Below are 22,134 nucleotides of genomic sequence, written 5' to 3'. Positions count from 1 at the left end.
ATGGCGGACACGCCGACCCTTATATTTACCCGAGTCCCCAAAATGGCCGCCCTTCGGACTCTCGCACGCCGCAGCCTCGAGACGTTTGTCAATCCCGCGTGGACGCGAGGTCACGTCGCGACGTCGTGCGTCGCGCGACTAACTCCTCAGGTACGCGCGAGATCCCTCGCCATCGGCGAAAACTCGCCGCCCGTAACCCCGTATTCCTCGTAACCGTACAATTATAACCGTACCGAGTACCTGCGCGACGAGATACGGGCCGAAGGGCCTCGTGTCAGACGTCACGAATGTACTCGTGTCCTCCCGCGATCACCCGCGGATATCATATCTGTCGATTACGTTTCTGCAGGTCGACGAAGAAACGATGAAAAATCGCGAGACGATCATTTCGAGCGTCAGAAAAGTACTTGCGCGATTAAAAGATTCGGTCTAAATGCGACTTATTTCAGCGATTACATTCTATGTAATGTGTAACGCGGTTTGTTAATCTGACTTGTAATTTAACGACGACTAAAATTTGATCGATTAATATCTGCCCCCCAAAAAAATGCTGCGACGAATGTTTTATTAATTTGCTAATATTGCCTTTATTTTAATGAGTTTTTTCTTCTTTTTTTTTTTTTTTTTTTTTTTTACGAATTTATATATTTGAAAATTGAGAAAAAAGGAATGAGATTTTTTGTATGTAATTACATAAATTGTAATTAAGGTTACATTTTTTAACCATTTGTTGCTATTTATTACACGCTGTTACAATTGCACGTTACATAGGATATACACAGGATGCTGATATATTTTCAACATTAATTATTACTCTATATTCTAATTGTACAAAAGTTTATAGTCTTTATTAAAAAAATTTACTGAAATTGATGATAAACTTTTTATATATTACTTTAATATTGATAAGTTTCATGAATATTTAACATACGTTAAAGTTAATTATTAAAACTATTGCAACAACACATGCGTGCAGCTTACTACAAATAATTTTCATTTTTCAGATTCCACGGAGATGGAGCAGCTACAAATCATCTCCCACATATACTAAACCTGAAGACTACACAGAGTATGAAATTACAAAAGATCCAAATGAATGGAAATATATAGAGCGTCTGCTTAGATATAAAGTTGTACCTAAACCACCGACTGAAGATGTTGAACTACCATCTGGCTATAAACCAGCACGTGGTAAGTAATGTAAATTAATTATTAAACAAATTTTATTAAAATGTTTCATCTCTTCTTACATAAAATATACATACATTTAAATCTCTTTTTATATCTTTGCAAAATATTTCCCATTTTCTTTTTATTTTTACAGCATCACCCATGGATTATTCCTATTTTATAGAACGTAATAGAAATCATATGCTGCCTGTGCATTTGAATATATCGGGCGACGGACAGAAAAAAATAACAAAAGTTGGTAAAATTCAAGGAGATATACGGGCATTGGATCGTGACATAAAAAAATACATACAGGAACGTACAGGACGAACGCCTTTTAGCAAGATACATGAATTTGCGGGTATAATTAAATTTAAGGGTGATTGCGTTAATCGCATTAAAGACTGGATGAACATGAAAGGATTCTAAAAATCTCCAGAAAAAGATATTTCTATAATAAATTGTTTTGATATGTAAATATGCAATAAACAGTGAATCTTGTTATAAAATTTGTTACTTATTTAATATTCTGTCTATGTAAAATATCCAATACCAATGCTTCACATACGCAACTTTTAAATAACGACAAGTAATCTGATAAGAAAAATGATCTGTCTTTTGTTCTCTAATATATATATATATTTGTTGTACTTGTTGATAAGACTGGGAGACATGCATTTATTTTTTAATATTTTAACATCATATTTACTTCTGTGAAAACATACGTTTGTGTGTGCGTGCGATATATATGATATCAAAAAAATTACGCATGTATTAAGATGTTAAAGTTATATGTATATATATATATATATATATATATATATATATATATATATATATAATATATTTTTTTCTTTTTTTAATTAAACCAAATGATTATGTATAAATATGTACATAAATATAATTTCATACAGTTACATACACACACACACACACACATAAATATAATTATTGATTGCAACAAATACACATGTATATAACATTTCTATCGTAAAATTATTACATTTTTCATAAACTTAACATAGAGTGCAAAATATCTGTTTTTATTCTCTTATCTTTCTTATACATGTACTGTATATACTATGTACTGTATGATACATTTTGTTTCCTACTGAAAAGATAATTTTTTTGTTATTCTATATAAATGTATTATGAGAGAGATACGTTATAGTAAACTCAAATTATATGGATATGATTAAAGCATGTCAATGACTTGAAAAGGACTACAAAACAACGAATGAAATTGTATCAAAATAAATAAAAAATTAAATTTTGTAATTGTGTATTTCAACAATTATCTACTAAAATCTTACATTTCGGAAATTAGATAAAGTATATAGTGTAAGAATATTGAAAATGTGCAAGTTGTAAAATATATTTATATACAAAAAAAGAAGATTTCATTTGATATGGAGATCATGAGGAAGGAACGTATTTAGGAAGAAGAGATTTCGAATACTGGTTTATTTTCTATTAGGAGTTTTGTGAAGGGCTAATGTAAACTTTTTTGATATTTTCCTTCAGGTTTATTTCATGCGAATAGGGTTTATTTGATGCATATGGTAAAGTTTACTTGAAAACTTTTCCTTGATTGAATTTCCGTCCTTCTTTGTCCGTGCCAGTCCAGCTAAGATATTGTTCAACCAATTTTTTTGTTTCTTCTTTTGACGGATCCAGTTTTGTCCAAGTATAAGATTCATAATCCACTTGCCAATCTGGACTTAGCTATAAAAAGTTAAAAAAAAAAAAATATATATATATATAAACATATATCTTTATTCATAAATATCTTATATATTTATTCAAATGTGTAATACTTACTGTAAAAACAAGGTCCTGTCCACGCCAAATCCAAATGCCACTGATTGTATTGTTGTTGTCCTCTCCAAATATACAGGCACTGGCAAATGTACCTTTTCTCATCGAATCTAATCGTTGATACATACCACTAATTAAATTACAGGACATGAAAACCTGCACGAATAAGAAGCGTATATTAATGATAAGAAAATTCAATGCTTTTCAACTTTTTAAATATTAATGAAAAAAGTATCTACATACTTTAGTCAATTCATTGTTGTATTTATATTCTCCAAGCCAAATACTATAATTTTCTGGGTCAAATTTTTGCCAAAAGTAAGGAATAGATTTAGCCTCATCTTCATTGGAGTAAAACCGCTTAAAATCGTCAAGATCGAAAGAGCTTTTAGCCATCGAAGCAAAGGGATTTTTCTTTTTCGGCTCAGCAGCTAAAGCCTCTTCTGTTGCATCAGCTTCATCTTCTACTGGTGCAGCCTTATCCGCAACTTTAGACTCTTTCTTTGACTCTTTGGGTTCCTTTGACTCCTTAGCCTCTTTCTTAGACTCTTTCTCCTTCTTTTCTTTTTTTGAACTCTAAATAAAATAATAAAGTCAATTTACAATATTTATAAAATTTTCCTTCTCTCCCTTTTTCTTTTTATTTACATAACACATTATTATACCTTTTTTTTTTAACAAAATACTAACCTTTCCCTGAGTTTCAGCAAACTTCTTAGGATCATATTCAAGAGTTTTATCCGCCAATTTGAAGGCACCAAGTACAGCAATAGATTCTGGTTGATAGATAACTGTTTGGAACCATCGATTTACATTCAAGTAAGGCTTACGCAGCTCTGGCTCAAGAATATACTGATACAAGTGTAACAATGTCATAGCTACACATATATCCGCCAGAGTTAATCGCTCTCCCACTAAGTAAGTCCGCGTAAGTAAATGTGAGTTTAGAGCAGTAAGTGCTTTATTTATATCTTCTTTAGCATGCTCAACAGTCTAAAACCAATCATATATAAATTTAACTACAATTAACAAACTAACTGTATTAATACTTTATTATAATTTAGCAATATTTAATAATTAGTATAATTGCACAAAAATAAACTCGACATTATAAATGTATGAAATATTGTAAAAGTATATGCATATAATGCATATGCATATGCTTTTGCATATACTTATGCATGTAAATTCAATATACACAAATTTAATCTACCTCTTTGAGTTACAAAGAATGGCTATAGAATATCGCCAATTTTGCCTTTGAAGGAGGATACATGTGACTCTGTGTAAGTAAAATTAAATAAATGATTCAATTAATACCTGCTTGTTATATGGCATTATTCCAAGTAAAGGAAATACCCAACCGCAACTGGCAGGAAGAATCTCAGAATCTGCAAAGCCAAGCCATTGGATGATCAATGCACGATCAATGTCAGTTTTTCCTCTCAGCTGTTCGTTGGCCACTATAAATATGAAACATATATATATATATATATATATATATATATATATATATATATATATATTGAAATCTATAGATAAATAGATTAAAACTAATTTCTTTCTTCAAAGAAGTCTTACCATAATAAGCAATCGCGTTGCTTTCTGTAATATATTTTCCATCGCTTGTTTCAAATGCTGGAACCTTAAAAATTACAATATTTTTAATGGTTACAATATCTGTACATTTTATATAACTTATACATTTAATATTTGTATTTTAGAATTCAATTGTAATGTAAAATCTTTATAGAACAATATCATTATTGTACAGTTTTTTACAGTCTCTTATTCTAATAGCAATGCGCATAAAAATAATACATTATTTTACTCTAACGTAATTACATGATCATATAGTAAATATGAATAAGTAAGAAAACAATATAAGAGAATATTACTGTATGAATATTCAAAATGTATACAAGATCAAAATAGCACTTATATTAATATGTATATTATGTAAAGATATATAATATATTAGAATATAGATATTGAAATATATTTCAGGATATGAATTATATATACAATTATAGATAATTTAATTTCATACAAAATTAAAAATTATTTTTTCTTGGTATCATATGTAAATCTAATTTTATCATACATGATTAAATAAAAAAACATGTCAATGTGCGATAGCATATAACTTGTCAAATCTTTGTATAAAACTTTAAATATAATTGTAACAGCGATACATATACTTAACAAACAAAGATTATTTAAATAATAATTTGGATTAAAGTCATAAAATAACAGGAATATTTCATGACTTTTCTCATCATGCGTGACATGAGGAAAAGAATTTTATCTACCATATTGCAAACAATAAAGAGATTTTGTGAAAGGCGCAATTAGAACCGTTCGACTTACCTTTCCCACCGGAAATTTCTTCAAAAACGCCTCGGTCTTGTTGGTCTCGCCAAATATAAAGTCCTCAGCGACTTTGACTTGAGCACCAGAGAATTGTGCCGCTATTAGAACCTTGTAGGCACGGAAATTTTCCGGGTACGTATATAAAGTCTGAAAGAAAAAATGCACTATGTAATAAATGATACATCGTGCCGGGCTTCGTTTTACGGTAATCCGATGCCGGCATCGGCGCGTCACGATGCGGATGCCGACCGGTGAAGTGCCGCGTGAAAGCCACTTACTCCGGACGCCATCGTATCCAGTCACGGGAAGAGGAAGTAGAAGGCCGGTAAAGATCGCTGCGCCTCGGACGAACCCGCGTCGTGAAGTGCGCCGCGAGTGAGCGGTACATTCCATTGAGCTTACGCATATCGGAGCGGCCTTCAAGGATAGGGGAATGACCTAATTCGTAGAAAAGGATACACATCTCCTGGGCGGATCGCTATCTTTGTCTAAAATAAATTATTAGCTCATATGGCTGATATTCCTGGTCCGTTTTTGTATTTTAAATCATTTTAAGTTGCGTTGTAGGTTGTCTTAAAACTACATTCAGCCAATCAGATACGCCGATTGGAACCTTAAGGGGATCCAAAATTACCGACAGAACATGAATTACAGATTTTGAAAATCTCTTTTTTGTCTATAAGGATCGATAAATCCTACTCCACAATTTAAGTACTTATAAAAACAACACGCGGAGGCTAATAATTTCATATAAAAATGATAAAAAATTAAAAGAATTGTAGTTACGTCGTAATATTTATTTAATTTGTAAACTTTTGGAAATTACTTTAGAAGCCTAGTAAAAAAGATTTTCAAAATCTCTGTAAAAAATTACTCTCGTGCATCTGTGAGTGTACGAGATTGAAACATAAACTCACGTCAGACATCATTTATATAAGTTCACAAATATTTCTTTATGTAATTCCTAGCAGAAACTTATCTTATTTTGTGTATATAATTGCAAAACTTTTATATTAAGTAAATATATTGTCACGTTAGGTTAAATTTTGGTCGATAATAGGGAACAACTTTTGCATCCTTCAGACTACGCATTGAAAATTGAAGATTGAAGATTAAAGATTAGAATTTGACTAATCAGAACAAAAGGAACTAAAATTACTTTGTCTCAATTGGTCAAATTTCAATCTTCAGTCTTTAATCTCAATTTTTAATGCATAGTCTGATACGGGCTTAAGACTTTACCTAAAATGATCTCAAATATAAAAACGGACTATGAACTGATCATGAACAAGAGATGGTACACGTTTAATCGACCAATCAGAAAAGAGAAGCGATGTTCTGATTGGTCAATCACGCCATTCTATTCGAGGAGATTCGGGCACAATTTTGGATAGTTTTTATCATGAAAATTAGCAGAATTGAATCTTTCTCTTGAGTCGCGCATCTCAGATATTTGATTGTTCCATGGCGAAATTAAAAATGGCAGCCCTCAAGGATGTTGTTTCTTTGTACCAGAATTTAAAACGCGAGTGGACAAAAACCCCGTGTAATTTGAAGAAATGCGGCGAATTGCTCAATCAATTGAAGGTAATTTACGTATTTTATTCATAAGATATCGAGCGAGGTTATTGCTACAAAAATCTCGTCATAACCTCATCGTGTTAGCGGACTGTCAAAATGGATTGTCATCGTTTGCCCTTTAACTCTGTTTTTCGAATTTCAATGATTATACCATTATTATGTTTGACATTTCGGCTTTTAAATATATGTATATATATATATAAAATTATTATAATTGTCACATATAACATTAACAGTTAAATGATAATTTATATGTGTGTCTTGTACAGATCGGGCTCACGCATCTGATGTTTCTCCCGACGTCAAACAGCACAGCCAGTCAAAATGAATTACTAATTGCCAGTACGTATATATCACTCACCCTAAAGTGTTTATGATTATATATGTATATATAAGGTGACCAGACGTCTCGGATTTCAGCTCTTTGTCCCAGAAAATGCCCTGTATTGGACCAAATTGTCCCAGAGAGAGAGAGAGATTTTTCTAACTTTTTAACATATTTTCACAGACAAGTTACTGTTTCCTTCAGATGACGCTATTGTTGTTTCATAGACAGCGCTAGTTCACTAGCGTTAGCAGTTAAGACTGATGTCATTATGTTTAATTTTAATTTTGATGTTTATTTTATAAGAGAAAAGTATTTAATTTTGTGATATTTATATTAATTTGTAAAAAATTAAGAAATATGTTCTTTCTCTCTCTTTCTCTCTTGCAGTTTAAGTATATTAGTAAATATTAGTAAATGTATACAAATAACGCGCGTTTTATTAAAGCTTTTTTTTTACTTTCTTAAACACGTCCCGCATCGAGGCACTAAACATGGTCACGTATTAGTATATATAATATACAAATATGTAATATTAATTCAATTTGTACGTATCACAGGAGACGTACTGGAAATCGGAGCACAATGGAGCATCGCTGCCGAAGATATACCTTCCTTCGAGCGTTACATGGCGCAGCTCAAGTGCTACTATTTTGATTACAAGTCCGGTTTGATGGAGTCGGCGTACAAGTATCAGCTTCTCGGTCTGAATCTTCTATTCCTGCTGTCGCAAAACCGCGTCGCTGAGTTTCACACAGAACTGGAACTTTTACCGTCTGATCAGATACAATCCAATGTTTACATAAGGCATCCTTTGAGCCTGGAACAATACCTGATGGAGGGTTCGTACAACAAGATTTTCCTGGCCAAAGGCAACGTGCCTGCCGCTTCCTACAATTTCTTTATAGACATTTTATTAAATACTGTACGCGATGAGATTGGCGCGTGTATGGAGAGCGCGTATGACAAGATCTCCATCCAGGACGCTGCGAGGATGCTCAATTTAAGCACGGAAAAAGATATAAAGGCATTTGCTGCCAAGAAGAATTGGAATCTGTCCAAGGACGGTTACTTTTACTTTACCACGACCAGTGAGAAAAAGTCCGAGGAGCCTATCCCCAGCTCTGAATTGGCAGCGCTTGCTATAGACTACGCCCGAGAATTGGAAATGATTGTTTAACGCTTATTCATTTCTCTGTACTTTACATTTAAATAAACTGTCGCTCTTATACAATATATAAAAGTATACACCTTTTTTTTCTTTTGTAATATATTTAAAATAAAGTTATGTTATATATAACAAAACATTGTTTTCTCTTTTATATATATATATAAATAAATAAATATATATTAAATGTTAAGTAAAATCATATTTTGCTCGTGACAATTGTTACGTTTGTTGACATCGCTTACAGACTTGATAAGGTTATGTTATGTTACATGCAAGTACGTGTCGATTTAATACAATAATTACGTGGGAAAAATATTTTTGAAATCTCTTTGGATAGATAATTTATAATTTAATCATCCAGTTGAAATAATCACACGAGAGAATTTTTCTGTCATCTAACCTTCGACACAAAATATAATATACCGTCGTGTGAAAAGTGACAGTACGTGGCGTTGACAGGTGATCACCAGCAGGTGGAAACATGGCGTCCAGTAATATTGCTACTAGAAAATTAATTAGCCACAACAGAGATTCGTGAAATAGATACCTGTAATTATCATGTAAAAGGAACACGTGTGTGTAAAGGTTTGACTGTGTGTGGTAATTTATTTTTGTCCGCGATTGACAGCGAAATATCGCGAGAAAATTGTCGGTATTATAATCACAAGTATGTTTTAAACACGTAGAGTGTTCTATTACAAGTGCATCTTACGTGGCAATAGTTATCGCAGAGAGATATCGCGTTGTTTCGTTAACACACGCGCACAAGTAAGTAATATCGCATTCGACGAAAGATATAAATAATGAACAATATAATACACTGTGCAATAAAATTATATCTATATTGAAAAAATATATTAACATTTATATATATGATGATGTAATAATAAATGTATACTAATTTGCAGTAAAGCTGAAGAAACAAGAACAAAAAGATAATAAGGTAATCTAATAACAAATGATATATAACATAATATTAGTACTAGGACTATGAATTAATTATAATTTTTATTATCAGAGCGCAAATTACTTCTCTCTCTCTTCTATTGTAACTGTTGCAGGATTCCTAGGAATGCACGAAAAAAGAAAAAAGTTACAAACCATGCGTGCTTTAATACTTGTAGGTGGCTATGGGACCAGATTGCGACCTCTTACTTTAAGTAGACCCAAGCCACTTGTTGAATTTGCAAATAAACCAATACTCCTACATCAGATTGAAGCACTGGTATGTAAATATTTGTCATTTGATTATTAATTAATTGAATGATTGATTAATTTACCAATCATCAAATTTTGTCAAAGTATAATTATCTTTTCAACTATGGTTTTGTAACATTCTTAGGTACAAACTAATGTAACGGAAGTGATATTGGCTGTCTCCTATCGAGCACAGCAAATGGAAGAAGAGTTAGTTCACGAAGCAAAGAAATTAGGAGTAAGACTTATCTTCTCTCACGAACCGGAACCATTGGGTACTGCTGGACCGCTTGCGCTCGCGCGTGAATATTTAATGGCCAGTGATGATCCCTTCTTCGTTTTGAACTCTGATATTATTTGCGATTTTCCCTTTAAACAGCTCCTCGAATTTCATGAGAATCATGGTAAAGAGGGAACTATAATAGTCACTAAAGTAGAGGAGCCGTCAAAGTATGGTGTAGTTGTATACAAAGAGGATGGAAAAATTGAAAATTTTGTCGAAAAACCGCAAGAATTTATATCTAACAAAATTAATGCAGGTAAATGATAGCGGAAATATCGAGACTCGTGTAGAAAAATGTTATAGATTGTAGATGCATTTACATAACATACAAAAATAAATTATATTAATAAAATGCAGGTATGTACATCTTTAATCCAAGTGTATTGAACAGAATAGAATTGAAACCTACCAGCATCGAAAAGGAAGTTTTTCCAAACATGGCTCAGGATGGAGAATTGTACGCGATGGAATTGCCAGGTTTCTGGATGGATGTAGGACAACCTAAGGACTTTCTCACAGGTATTTACTTATATACAAGTTAACATATTTATTTATATATTTGTAATTTTATTTATTTTTTTTTTTTTTTAGGAATGTCTATGTATCTTGCCTCGTTAAGACAGAAACATCCTGAACAGCTTCATTCTGGCCCGGGTATAGTAGGAAACGTGTTAATAGATCCGACGGCTAAAATTGGCAAGGATTGCAGGATCGGGCCCAACGTCACGATTGGACCTGGTGTCACTTTAGCTGATGGATGCTGTATCAAACGAAGCACTATTCTTAAGGCAGCTGTGATAAAAGAGCATGCATGGCTCGATGGGCAAGTATTAATTCTATTATGTATATGTATTGACAAAAATTTACATGTATGATATTAATGTTCAAGTAATTAAGTAATAAACTATATCATTTAATCACAGATGTATAGTTGGATGGAGAAGTGTCGTAGGACGATGGGTACGAATGGAAGGTACAACTGTACTAGGGGAAGATGTTATTGTGAAAGATGAACTCTATATCAATGGCGGACAAGTTTTGCCACATAAAAGCATTTCCACTTCTGTACCAGAACCGCAGATTATTATGTGACCAAAGAGTATCGAAGCTTATGAATCAGTGAAGGCAATATTAATCGGTCAAGATATGTACGTAAGAAAAATTTTTAACAATTTTTAAAGTTATTTTAAAAATATTTGAATGTACAATACTTTCTATACGTTATTATTTTTATATACTGCATTACGTATCTTTAAGATATTTTTTCGCATTAAAACATTAAAAAAAAAATACAGATTTTGCTTTATAAATCATTAAAATTTTTTGTTTTGTCTTCTGGAACATAATGGGTTTTGTACATGATGTAAAAAAATTAGTTTTCATCAATACTGCAAAAAAATATACCTGTAATATCAAGAAGAATTTAAACTATTTTCATTGGTAAGCCTCGTACTATTATTGCAGCTGCTGTCATAAAATGACAGCAACTATTTTTAGCCTTTGCCACTGCCCGTAACATTTCTGGCTCCATTTCCGTTTTGTTCTTTTTTGTTTTCTTCGTAAGTTCTAAAAATAATTATAAAGAAATTATTGAAGAGAATATTGAAAAGAAAACACAGTAATTTTATATCATAATACTAACTTAAAATTCCGCCAATCCAACTATCTATGTCTACCTCTGCCCATGATTTCTCAGATGATGAAGGGATCCAATTACTAATAAAATGTGCAGTCATTTTGTCAATATCAACATCTGTTACTTCCCACAACATACCCAGGAGACAAGGACTGAAAATAAAATTAATTTATTTCAATCTTTTACTTTTAAATTTAAACAAAATTCTTACACATAGTACAGAAATAAATAATAAATTATTTTTTACCTGCATGCTATTAAATATTGATTTGAAATACCAAAAGGTGGATACCTTCCACCTATTGTAAGTAATTTCATGCTATTACAGCCAAATAATAAAACAGTAGATTTCACTTTCATTCTTTCAATATGTTCTCCGGATAAATATTCTATGCCACTCCCATGACCATTATATCTATAGGAAAAAGAGATACAATTAAATGAATGGTCAATAATAATAACGTCGCTAATAGAACAATAATATCTTTATACATTAAAATATCATGATTAATTAGCGCATCCTCGAAAATTTCTTCGTTAGGCTGCATGTTGTGAGTATCTTTCCATTGTGGTAGCCAAAAATCTATAAAAAGCTTCATGCGTTGCTCCATTTTGTTTAAATCTCCCGGATTATTGATCATACAAATTCCCATATCTTCTTTGGCTTTAATTATTTTACAACCTTCTATTATAGTGTCTTCGTGTTCCTTGAATAACGCGTATGCCACGTGTAGAGATGGGAAACGAGTGACAGGATGATTCTTAAGAATTTCCATAGCTTCAAATGCTAAATAATCCATGTGCTTAAGACAGAAATAAAATAGAATTGTTTACGAAACAGAATTGTACATGAAACAGAAATTTATATTGATTTCATGTATAATTATTTTTCGACACAATATATACGCCTACCTCGTCGATAATTAAAACTAATGTCTTTCGCTTTGCGCTTTTTAATTTTTGTACATATGCTAATTTTCCATAAATAGACAAAATAATGTTATTTGCAAGTTTTTCATATTCAGGAAGCAGAAATTTCACTGCACGTGCTATTTCCTCATGCGTAAGAAAACATGCACATGTTGATATCTTTCTTAGAAGCCATCTACATCGCTTTGATATTTCAATGCTAAAGCACAAAAATAAAAATTAAGATGAACAAACATTTTTCAATAGACAATAAATAATAATCTATCATTCTTACTTACGAAGGTTTAAAATCTGATATTAATTTATCCAACATTTGATCTATCTCAGCTACAATTTCTAAATTTTCAATGGGATCAGCCATAAATAATATTCTCCATTCACGCAGCCATATTTCTTCTAATGCATTTATAGCTATCTATAATTAATTAATTGTCTTAAATTTCTTTATTAAGAAGTATCATAGTTTAAATACAAATTTACCTTCATTTTATTGTTTTGATCTTCACGCATCTTCCAATATTGTTTGCGATTTGCAAAAGTGCCTCGTAAATGAAATCTGTATGTACCCAATAATTTCTTAATCTCCTTACAAATATCATAAGATACTTGTGTTGCAGGTTTCGGCAAAGTTATACACAAAGGTTCTATATCAGATGGCCCTGTGGGCAATATTGTAATATGTATGGCATGCATTACAGTAGACATACATTTTTCATGCTTTAATATACTTGAAGATTCATATTGGGCAGTAACTTGAATCATATACCACTCTGTAAAGAGAATCAGAAAGATATAACAAATTTATACAGAATTATAACAAAAAAAAAAAAAAAAAAAAATATACATATATATACCTTTTGGTAGTTCTGAGAGTTTTGATTTAAATGATTCATTATTATCTGCAAATTTTGTTTCAAACTTTACATGGGCTGGTTTTAATCCATATATTTGAGGCATATTTAGAGATTCATACATTTGGGATTTCTGATATCTGTGCATAATGTGTTGTCGAACTATTACTGCATGCGATTCTACCAAATGATGAATGGCTGTGACTTCATCGCCAATCTAAAAAGATACATAGTTAATATTAATATTATTGCAAGATATTTTTTATCATTATAAAGATTAGAATTAATTTTTATATATTTTTATATAATAAAATTGAAGATTTATATATGTATATTTTTTACACTTTGTATAGGGTATTTTAAAGGCGTTATTTTAAATATATATTTTAAAACAATTTTTATTTATTTCATTACACACATAAACACTAATTAAATTATATAGATTCAATTACCTCTAAATTACATATTGCCAGCATTTTATTCAAGCTAGCATATTCAATACTTCCAACATAATTGCATCGCTCATCCGCGATTAATTTTTCTGCATTACTTTTAATTTCCTCTAACTTTTTTCCTTCGATTTCCTTTTGTGATTTTTTCGTCTCGCCTAGATTCGATTCATTTTTAATATTATCATTATCAGGATGACATTCGTGCAAAATTCGCATGATTTTGTCAGTAATTAAACTCATGTTACTCGAAAATGTCCAGCAGACTTTGTAGAAAATTATAAACTATATACATATAATATTCGTTTTGTTTACTATTCTTTCACAAACTTCTTTTATTCTTACGAGACAATACACCAATTTATATCACACCATTTGATGCGATCTTTATCTTAATTCACCTTCAATAACACTTTAATACTATATTGAGTTTTATTACGTATGTACACAATTGTAATTATAATTAATTAAATATTATATTTAAGACGACTAACTGTAATTAAATACGTTATTCGGAGCTTTGCATCATTATGCAAGTTTTAAGTTAAATTGACAGTTGATTATAGTACCATATATACATTACTAAAAGTTACTAGTGACATATTTAGTGACAATTATAACTTCACTATGGGGCTGCGTTCAGATTTCTAGAGGGTTTAGTTAACCAATCAGAACAAAAGGAGTAAAAATTTCTCTATCCTAATTGGTCAATTCAATGCTACTCTATCCACGAGTATACTACTCTATGTATTTTATATATCCTATGGTCAACTACCACGTAGTCAGTCACATGTCATCCGTTTTTTCAAATATATTTTGTCGGCGATTAGTTAATTCTAATTGTAAATAAAACTAATCATTCATCGACTTACAACTACAGTAAATTCCAAAATTGTATATTTTTAATTAAGATACATAAGAAATATATATAGAATAACATAACAAATATATAAGGATAATAAAATATATATGATAAATAATACATACATATAGGATTAAAATAAAATTATACAATCTTTATTATGATAAAGATGCAAATATTATCAATATAATCTTAATAACAACTGCAAAAATATTACTGTACATACCAGACGCATTATCGAGCTTAAAATTCACAGCAAAATAAATCAAGTAATCAACAATAGTGGAAATTACATCTATATGTTCGCAATCTGCCATAACAACTCTTAAATTCTTTTTTATTAATATGTTACTGTCTTGTGAAATCTATAAATACAACAAAATATCACAAAGATAAACTCAAAACTTTTATATTTTTATTATTATTTGCAGTTTATATTTCATTTACCTATGTGAAAAGTCATGTATATCCTTAAATTTTAATTCTTTGGACAAAGTGCATATTTTTTTAGTGCTTCCTAAAAATACATAAATAAAAGATAATAAAAGATTTATATATATGTTTATATAAATGTTTTCCTCATTGTTTTCAATAGTAATATTAAATCTTACAATTTTTATTAATATTACATATATCTATATATATATATTATTCATATTTATATACTCATACTTTTATTGTCTTTATATTCTAAACGAGTATAACATTTATTTATAACTTTCACTCGCTTATACATGATAATAATACTCGTTATTAATTTTATTTCAACAATTAAAGAAGTAAACGCCTTTGAGACATTGATCGTTATCTTCTCATAACATCGATGTAAACATAAAAAAACGACCTTGTGCTTGTGTAAAAAAAATATATATTTTAGTAGAGAATAACAAAACAATGATTATGCAAATCATTTTAAAATTAATAATTTTTTAATATTAATACTACTAAAATAAAAATTGTACTAAAGATTGAAGAGAGGCATATGTAAATAATCTGTAACACGCTGTTCATATTACGTTTATTTATTTTATATATAAAAATTTTTTAAGAAATAATACAAAGATATCATGCTATTTGTTTAAATACTTGTTATGTTCTGATAATTTTTATAATTTTGTAACTTTTCGTTTTGTTAAAAAACACAAATCTGTATCATTTATATCTTCAAAGTTAAAATACAATTAAACACACGCAGTACAATTTAAAATTTTTTTATGCAATATATAACAATATATCTAATTTCTTTTAACATATAAATCTTTCGCTGAAGAGATTCTGTTTTTATAGATTTTCAAAGGTCATATCGTGTATTAGGGTAATCATTCATCATGCCTATTAATTAAATATTTTTATTTTACAACCTTACGTTTCTAGACTTTTGTCCTTTAATTGTTCCACTATAATTTTAATTATTTTATTTATTTATTATGGTGCATGTGTAAAACAAAAGATTAAAATATTTATACAATATTAAAACAACATTTATAATTTTTAAATCTTTAACTATCATAATAAATAACCTTTTGTGATATAAAACTAAAAGATACAATGGTATAAAAATGAGAGATAAGGAATTGAGAAACAAATTTATTTCAAAAAAACTATATTAATGGATGACTGAAACATTTTTCTAAAATCTAAATAATTATTTAATATGTAATATTAGAATAATACGTAAATGTGTGTTTATAATTTATATATAATATCCTATAAAATCATATTAAATCTCACAAACATTAAATATATGCTATGGTATCAAAATTATTTAAGGCAAGCTACAACATACTTGTTCATAGTAAGCTGTGAATATACTTCCTCCGGGTTTAATTTCGTCAAATCTGCCAAATCGGGGCTTAGGTATTGCGTAGTGGACAAGAGATTTATAACACCTGGTGGTATTCTGGCTGTTGAAAACACGTCACAATATGGTGCCAGAGTACACAAATCTGGATTACACATCACAATAATAGAATTGCCAGCAATTAAAGTTTGCGTTAATTCACGAAACATGGTAACATTATCTTTCTCTTCAAGGAGAACAATACTCCTTGGCTGACGAACCTTTGTTATTTCAAATTGTTCAGTTTCATGACGAGTTAAAGTATTTATACAGAAATATGGCAATTTAAGCCATTTTGACACTGTATGTGCTAATAAAGTTTCACTAAAAAAGAAAAGAAAGAAAATTATTAAAAAATTATGAAAAACAATAATAAATAAAAATTAAAAATAGAAATATAAAAAAATTTTTTTTAATAATTTGTACATACCCCTTGGATTTTAATATTAATGCAAGACGGGATAATACAGCCATTCTAGAATTAATGGACTCAGCACTCCAAATTTTAAAACCTTTTGCAGCTGACTCTTTACATCTCATAATATCTTCCCTACACAAGAAGTTAAATGATTAAGTTAAACTTTTAATGTATTAATTTTCTTAAATTAAAAAAATTATTACAGATAAGAAATAAGATCAGAGAAGTATGTACTTCGTCCTACCATGTCGCATCTGCCAATAAAATATTATTATTTATCCAATGAAAATATGTTTGTTGTAAGGGTTTCTGCCACGTGCCATTATAAAACAAATCATAATATTTAGAAAACTCATTATTTTTTACATTTATGTATGGATTTATTAGGCATTTATATTTTTCATAACTTATATTTTCCATAACTTTTTTAGTGATACTAGAGTTCATTATATATTCGAAGTCATATAATACTCCATAAGGAAGTAAGATACCAGCGCAAAAATTCATGTGTGTATTTATGAATATAACGTGCTGATTCTGTTAAAAATAAAGATTGCTTTGATAACCACACTTTTTAGTAATATTGTGTTTATAATTTAAATAATGTACCTTCACAGACATTGCTAAATTTCTTGCAGTAACAATATCTTCTGACCACATGGACAGTATTCTTATTTGAGAATACTTTAATAATATTTCAAATCCATTAATATTTCTTAGTAATTCTCGCTTTGATTGAAATATATGAATAGGAACACTGAAATCCTCAAAACATTTCATTATATGTAATTGAAAAGTCTGTTTTATTGATTCGTGGACCCAAATTTTACTTAAAGAAGACACGTCTTCAATTTTCAAACAGTTAATAACTGCATACAAATCTGCTTCTTCGAGAAGTATCATTTCAATCTTCCGGTCTATAAATAAAATTCACAAAATGTTTATAGAAATAATACTAGTTCTTATTCTTCCAATAATTATAACAATATTAAGTATTTTAATACTCAAAAGTTTTCGAAAATACAAATAATAAATAAAAAATTATATTATATATTTTAAATATAATTTTCTCACTTGAAAGTATTGGTCTAAAATTGTCATGTGTAAAACATTCTGCCTTCGAATTTTCGCTAAAATATAAAAATAATTTAAATAAAATATCGATGATAATATATATATATATATATAATGTAATAGTGATAAAAAAACTATTGATTGATTAATTTATTGTTTTATTTATATTGTATTCTTAATAAATATATTTTATATTTATAAATATTTATAAATATAATTTATATTCTTAATAAATAGTCAAAGATATTTTGCACTGAATATAATTACATAATAGCCTTTTCCACAAATAGTAGCACTTCTCGTTCTGCATTCATATTATAAATCGTACACATTAACAATCGAATTACTTCAAATTTATCGAGATATTCACCTATAAAACAAAAGAATTTTTATATGTACTCTATGTCATACCATTGTTATTCATAAATATGTAATAAAAAGTAAGTATAAAAAGCCATGATAAAATTAGAATAAATAAGATAAATGCAATACAATTGTAAAAATTGGTATTGCATTTACTTACAAAAATACTCTAATACATACTGTACATGTCATACATGAGTTGCACACCAAAATGTTTTAAATAATTAATGATGCTGGTAATTATATCTTTATGTTTACAAACAGATGCAAAAAGAAAAAAATTGTCTTGTATTATTGACGCTGTTTCATTAAGTCTATAAACACAAGAAAAAAAACATATACAGTCTCTATTAAAACTAATAACATTTTCATATATTTTTCTAAAATAAGAAAAGTATTAAAAATTAGTAAAAAGATTGTATAAACAATATCTGTAACGTGCGTTTTATATTACTAAAACTTTTATTTATAATATTTACACTATATATAATATATAAATTTTTTTAAGAAATAACAGGTAATTACTACTACATTTGCATTTTATGTATTTATGTTATTTATATTTACCTATTTGCAAAATTATTGGGGTCTTGAAATATTAATTTCAAAGATAAATCGAATATTCTCTTCAGTGCTACCTAAAGAGATATTATGTACATATTTTTACAATATACAATAAATTTTTTTATTTTTAATATTAAATATTAAACCTTATATATATATATATATATATATATATATATATATATAATAATTCACATTTATATTCACCTTTTTGTTTATATCATATCCTAGATTAGTATAATAATAGTTTATGGTGCACGATATTATGGTTTTCACATGCTTATCCATGACTATCTGCTTCCAACAATGTTTATAAAACGAAATCTAGAAAGTATGTGTGCTACGAGAAATTATCAGTTATTATTCTTGCAGTGGTTATAAACATCATGAAAATAACCTTGTGCAAAAAATATATATTTTGATACAGATAAGTAACGTACCGATGATTATATCTTATATGAAAAGTATTATAAAACTAATAACGTTTTCATCTATTTCTCTAAAATAAAAAATCCATTAAATATTAAAAAGAAAATTGTGTGAACAGTGTATATATATATATATATCTGTAACGCGCGTTTTATGTTATTAAACGTCCATCTATTTTATCTCTATATATAAAATTTTTTAAGAAATAACTGCTACTCCATATGTGTAGATACTTATTGTTATATTCTGACAATTCATAAAATAGTTTTTCCATTTGCTAAAACAACCATCTATATTTTTTTATGCATTTAAACTTAAATACAACTAAATACACACTAGAATTTTTTATGTGTATTAAACTTTTTTTAAACGTTTTGCTTAGATACGAAACTTTATATACTTTTAAAAGTTTCGTATTTATAAATATTATTCATTATGGTTATTAAATAAATACTTTTATTTTACAACCTAATTTACTCTTTTATTGTTTAATCATGTGATTCATTATAATTAGTATATTTTATTTATTATAACGCATGTAAAACGAAAGATTGAAATATAAATTATACAGTTTTGATATATATTCATAATTTTATCTTTAACTTATAATTATAATAAACTATTTTTTATAATATAAAGTTGAAAGGTAGTACACGGTATAAAGAGATGAGAAATTAATAAAAAATAAATTTATTCTAGAACAATTAATAAAATAATTAATAGAAATATTATTGACTGAATCATTGTTATAAAATTTAAATAAATGTTTAATGTAAATATGTAATATTTAAATTAAGCTTGAACAATGTCTTTACAATTTGTTTACGTGTATTTCTGAAACAAAATTAAAATCTTACAATCTACGAACATTATATATATATATATATATATATATATATATATATATATATATATATATATGCTATGTTACCAAATTATTTAAGACAAACTACAATGTTCTTGTTCATAGTAAGCTGTAGATATACATCCTCTGAGTTTGATTTTGAAAAATCATCATATTTGACTAGTTTTAAGTTTATACTCGACAAGAGATTTATAACACCTGGTGGCATTATGGAACATGAAAACATATCACAATATGACTCCAGAGTACACAGATTTGGATTGCTTACCATAATAATGGAATTGCCAAAAATTAAACTTTGCGTTAATTCACGAAACATGGTAACTTTATCTTTCTCTTCAAGGATAAGAATATTTTTTGGTTCACGAATTTTTGTTATTTCAAATTGTTTAGTTTCATGACGAGTCAATGGATTTATACAGAAATATGGCAATTTCAACCATTTTGATACTGTATCTGCTAAGAAAGTTTCACTAAAAAAAGAAAAAAAAGAGAATTACAAAAAAATTATCAAAAATAGTGATAAATTAAAATTAAAAATAGAAATATAAAAAAAATTTTTTTAATAATTTGTACATACTTCTTGGATTTTAATATTGATGCAAGCTGAAATAATACATTCTAAAATCAATGGATTCAGCACTCCAAGTTTTAAATCCTCGTTCAGCTGACTTCATACATCTCTTAATATCTTCACTATAATAAATTAAATGATTAAGTTAAACTTTTAATGTATTAATTTTCTTAAATTAAAAAATTATTACAAATAAGAAATAAGATCAAAGATGTATTTCATCTTACCTTGTTACATTTGCCAATAGAATATTATTATCTATCTAATGAAAATATGTTTCTTGTAAAGATTTTTGCCACGTGCCATTATAAAACAATTCATAATATTTACGAAACTGATTATAACATTTATTTCTTTTTGGATTTATTATGCATTTTATATTATTCTCTTCTTCTGTACATTTATCTTTAATTTGAAATAAAGGATCTTTATTGTAATATATTTTTGAATAAGGAAATACGATACCAGCGCAAAAAGTCATGTATGTATTTATGAATATAACATCCTTCTGTTAAAAATAAAGATTGCTTTGATAACCACATTTTAGCAATAATATGTTTATAATTTAAATATTATATCTTGAGAGACATTGCTAAATTTCTTGCGCCTACAATATCTTCTGACCATATGGAAATTATTATTATTTGAGAGTCCATTAATATTTCTGACTTAATTCTCGTTTTGATTGATATATATGAATAGGAACACCTAAATGTTTAGAACATTTCTTTATATGCAATTGAAAAGTCTGTTTTATTGATTCGTGGACCCAAATTTTACTTAAAGAAAACGCATTTTTAATTTTCAAACAGTTAATAACTGCATATAAATCTGCTTCTTCGAGGAGTATCATTTCAATATTCGAATCTATAAATAAAATTCACAAAATATTGATAAAAAAAGTACTAATTCTTATGTGCAATAATTATAAAAAAATTTAATTCTCTTAAGTTGAAATATTAAGTCGCTACATTGTGTAAAATGATGCGCCTTCGAATCCTCACTAAAATATAATAATATATAAAAAATATTAAATATAATAATATATCGATAATAATTGTAAATGTAATGAGTAAATATAAAAATAAAATATCAATAAAATTTCAATTTTAATATAACAAAAGAAATTATTGGTTTATAAAATATATTCTTAATGTTTATAGTAAAAAATATTTTGTACTGGATACTTACACAGTAGCATTTTCCAAAAATAGTTCCACTCCTGATTCCAAACCTATATGATAAATTGTATACATTAACGATACGATTACATCATGGTTATTTTTGAATTCGCCTAGAAGACGAAAGAATTTTATGTGTACTGTACATGCCATTGTTACTTACAAGTAAAAAAGAAACTA

The 22,134-nt window shown here is 28.3% G+C and overlaps 6 protein-coding genes across 11 annotated transcripts; 3 read left to right on the top strand and 3 right to left on the bottom strand.

Annotated features, from left to right (window-relative positions):
• On the top strand, positions 1–1,680 carry Mrpl49 (mitochondrial ribosomal protein L49). Of its 2 annotated transcripts, none has more exons than XM_072896143.1 (3): positions 1–150; positions 1,005–1,191; positions 1,325–1,680. In XM_072896143.1, the coding sequence occupies exons 1-3, from the start codon at positions 1–3 to the stop codon at positions 1,597–1,599; spliced, it is 612 nt and encodes a 203-aa protein (XP_072752244.1). In that variant the 3' UTR covers positions 1,600–1,680. The 2 variants fall into 2 exon arrangements, with proteins under 2 accessions (XP_072752244.1, XP_072752245.1); XM_072896144.1 differs by lacking the exon at positions 1–150 and adding an exon at positions 266–403.
• A 993-nt stretch (positions 1,681–2,673) lies between these two features.
• On the bottom strand, positions 2,674–5,765 carry Eef1gamma (elongation factor 1-gamma). Its single transcript, XM_072896137.1, has 8 exons — positions 5,640–5,765; positions 5,359–5,508; positions 4,570–4,633; positions 4,309–4,451; positions 3,679–3,981; positions 3,232–3,564; positions 2,992–3,144; positions 2,674–2,895 (listed from the first exon to the last, which is right to left on the bottom strand). The coding sequence occupies exons 1-8, from the start codon at positions 5,649–5,651 to the stop codon at positions 2,740–2,742; spliced, it is 1,314 nt and encodes a 437-aa protein (XP_072752238.1). The 5' UTR covers positions 5,652–5,765; the 3' UTR covers positions 2,674–2,739.
• Positions 5,766–6,794: 1,029 nt separating this feature from the next.
• Positions 6,795–8,572, top strand: Rpn12 (regulatory particle non-ATPase 12). The gene is made up of 3 exons (XM_072895662.1): positions 6,795–6,948; positions 7,212–7,284; positions 7,828–8,572. Exons 1-3 carry the CDS (start codon positions 6,826–6,828, stop codon positions 8,445–8,447), a joined length of 816 nt encoding a protein of 271 aa, XP_072751763.1. The 5' UTR covers positions 6,795–6,825; the 3' UTR covers positions 8,448–8,572.
• Positions 8,573–8,650: 78 nt separating this feature from the next.
• Gmppb (GDP-mannose pyrophosphorylase B) lies at positions 8,651–11,744 on the top strand. The gene is made up of 8 exons (XM_072895660.1): positions 8,651–9,206; positions 9,347–9,381; positions 9,500–9,663; positions 9,781–10,174; positions 10,276–10,437; positions 10,510–10,741; positions 10,842–11,066; positions 11,615–11,744. Exons 3-7 carry the CDS (start codon positions 9,511–9,513, stop codon positions 11,008–11,010), a joined length of 1,110 nt encoding a protein of 369 aa, XP_072751761.1. The 5' UTR covers positions 8,651–9,206; positions 9,347–9,381; positions 9,500–9,510; the 3' UTR covers positions 11,011–11,066; positions 11,615–11,744.
• On the bottom strand, positions 10,214–14,347 carry Sse (extra spindle pole bodies like 1, separase). Its single transcript, XM_072895654.1, has 10 exons — positions 13,788–14,347; positions 13,339–13,552; positions 12,965–13,254; positions 12,763–12,899; positions 12,467–12,683; positions 12,047–12,357; positions 11,802–11,969; positions 11,561–11,706; positions 11,323–11,484; positions 10,214–10,678 (listed from the first exon to the last, which is right to left on the bottom strand). The coding sequence occupies exons 1-9, from the start codon at positions 14,025–14,027 to the stop codon at positions 11,342–11,344; spliced, it is 1,866 nt and encodes a 621-aa protein (XP_072751755.1). The 5' UTR covers positions 14,028–14,347; the 3' UTR covers positions 10,214–10,678; positions 11,323–11,341.
• Positions 14,348–15,104: 757 nt separating this feature from the next.
• LOC140667577 (uncharacterized) lies at positions 15,105–19,267 on the bottom strand. 5 transcript variants are annotated; one of them, XM_072895657.1, is made up of 10 exons: positions 19,113–19,267; positions 18,909–18,979; positions 18,522–18,655; positions 18,246–18,348; positions 17,979–18,034; positions 17,514–17,821; positions 17,149–17,441; positions 16,917–17,036; positions 16,433–16,810; positions 15,105–15,163 (listed from the first exon to the last, which is right to left on the bottom strand). In XM_072895657.1, the coding sequence occupies exons 1-10, from the start codon at positions 19,191–19,193 to the stop codon at positions 15,154–15,156; spliced, it is 1,554 nt and encodes a 517-aa protein (XP_072751758.1). In that variant the 5' UTR covers positions 19,194–19,267; the 3' UTR covers positions 15,105–15,153. The 5 variants fall into 5 exon arrangements, with proteins under 5 accessions (XP_072751758.1, XP_072751756.1, XP_072751760.1 ...); XM_072895655.1 differs by lacking the exon at positions 15,105–15,163 and adding an exon at positions 15,706–16,043; XM_072895658.1 differs by lacking the exon at positions 15,105–15,163 and adding an exon at positions 15,707–16,043 and having other exon boundaries at positions 18,909–18,975; positions 19,113–19,243.
• Positions 19,268–22,134: the final 2,867 nt, after the last annotated feature.

This window comes from Anoplolepis gracilipes, chromosome 7 (genome assembly GCF_047496725.1).
Source record: "Anoplolepis gracilipes chromosome 7, ASM4749672v1, whole genome shotgun sequence".
Classification (NCBI taxonomy): Eukaryota; Metazoa; Arthropoda; class Insecta; order Hymenoptera; family Formicidae; genus Anoplolepis; species Anoplolepis gracilipes.
The sequence above is the reverse complement of the archived record's forward strand: the minus strand, read 5'-3'. Positions and strand labels throughout refer to the sequence as shown.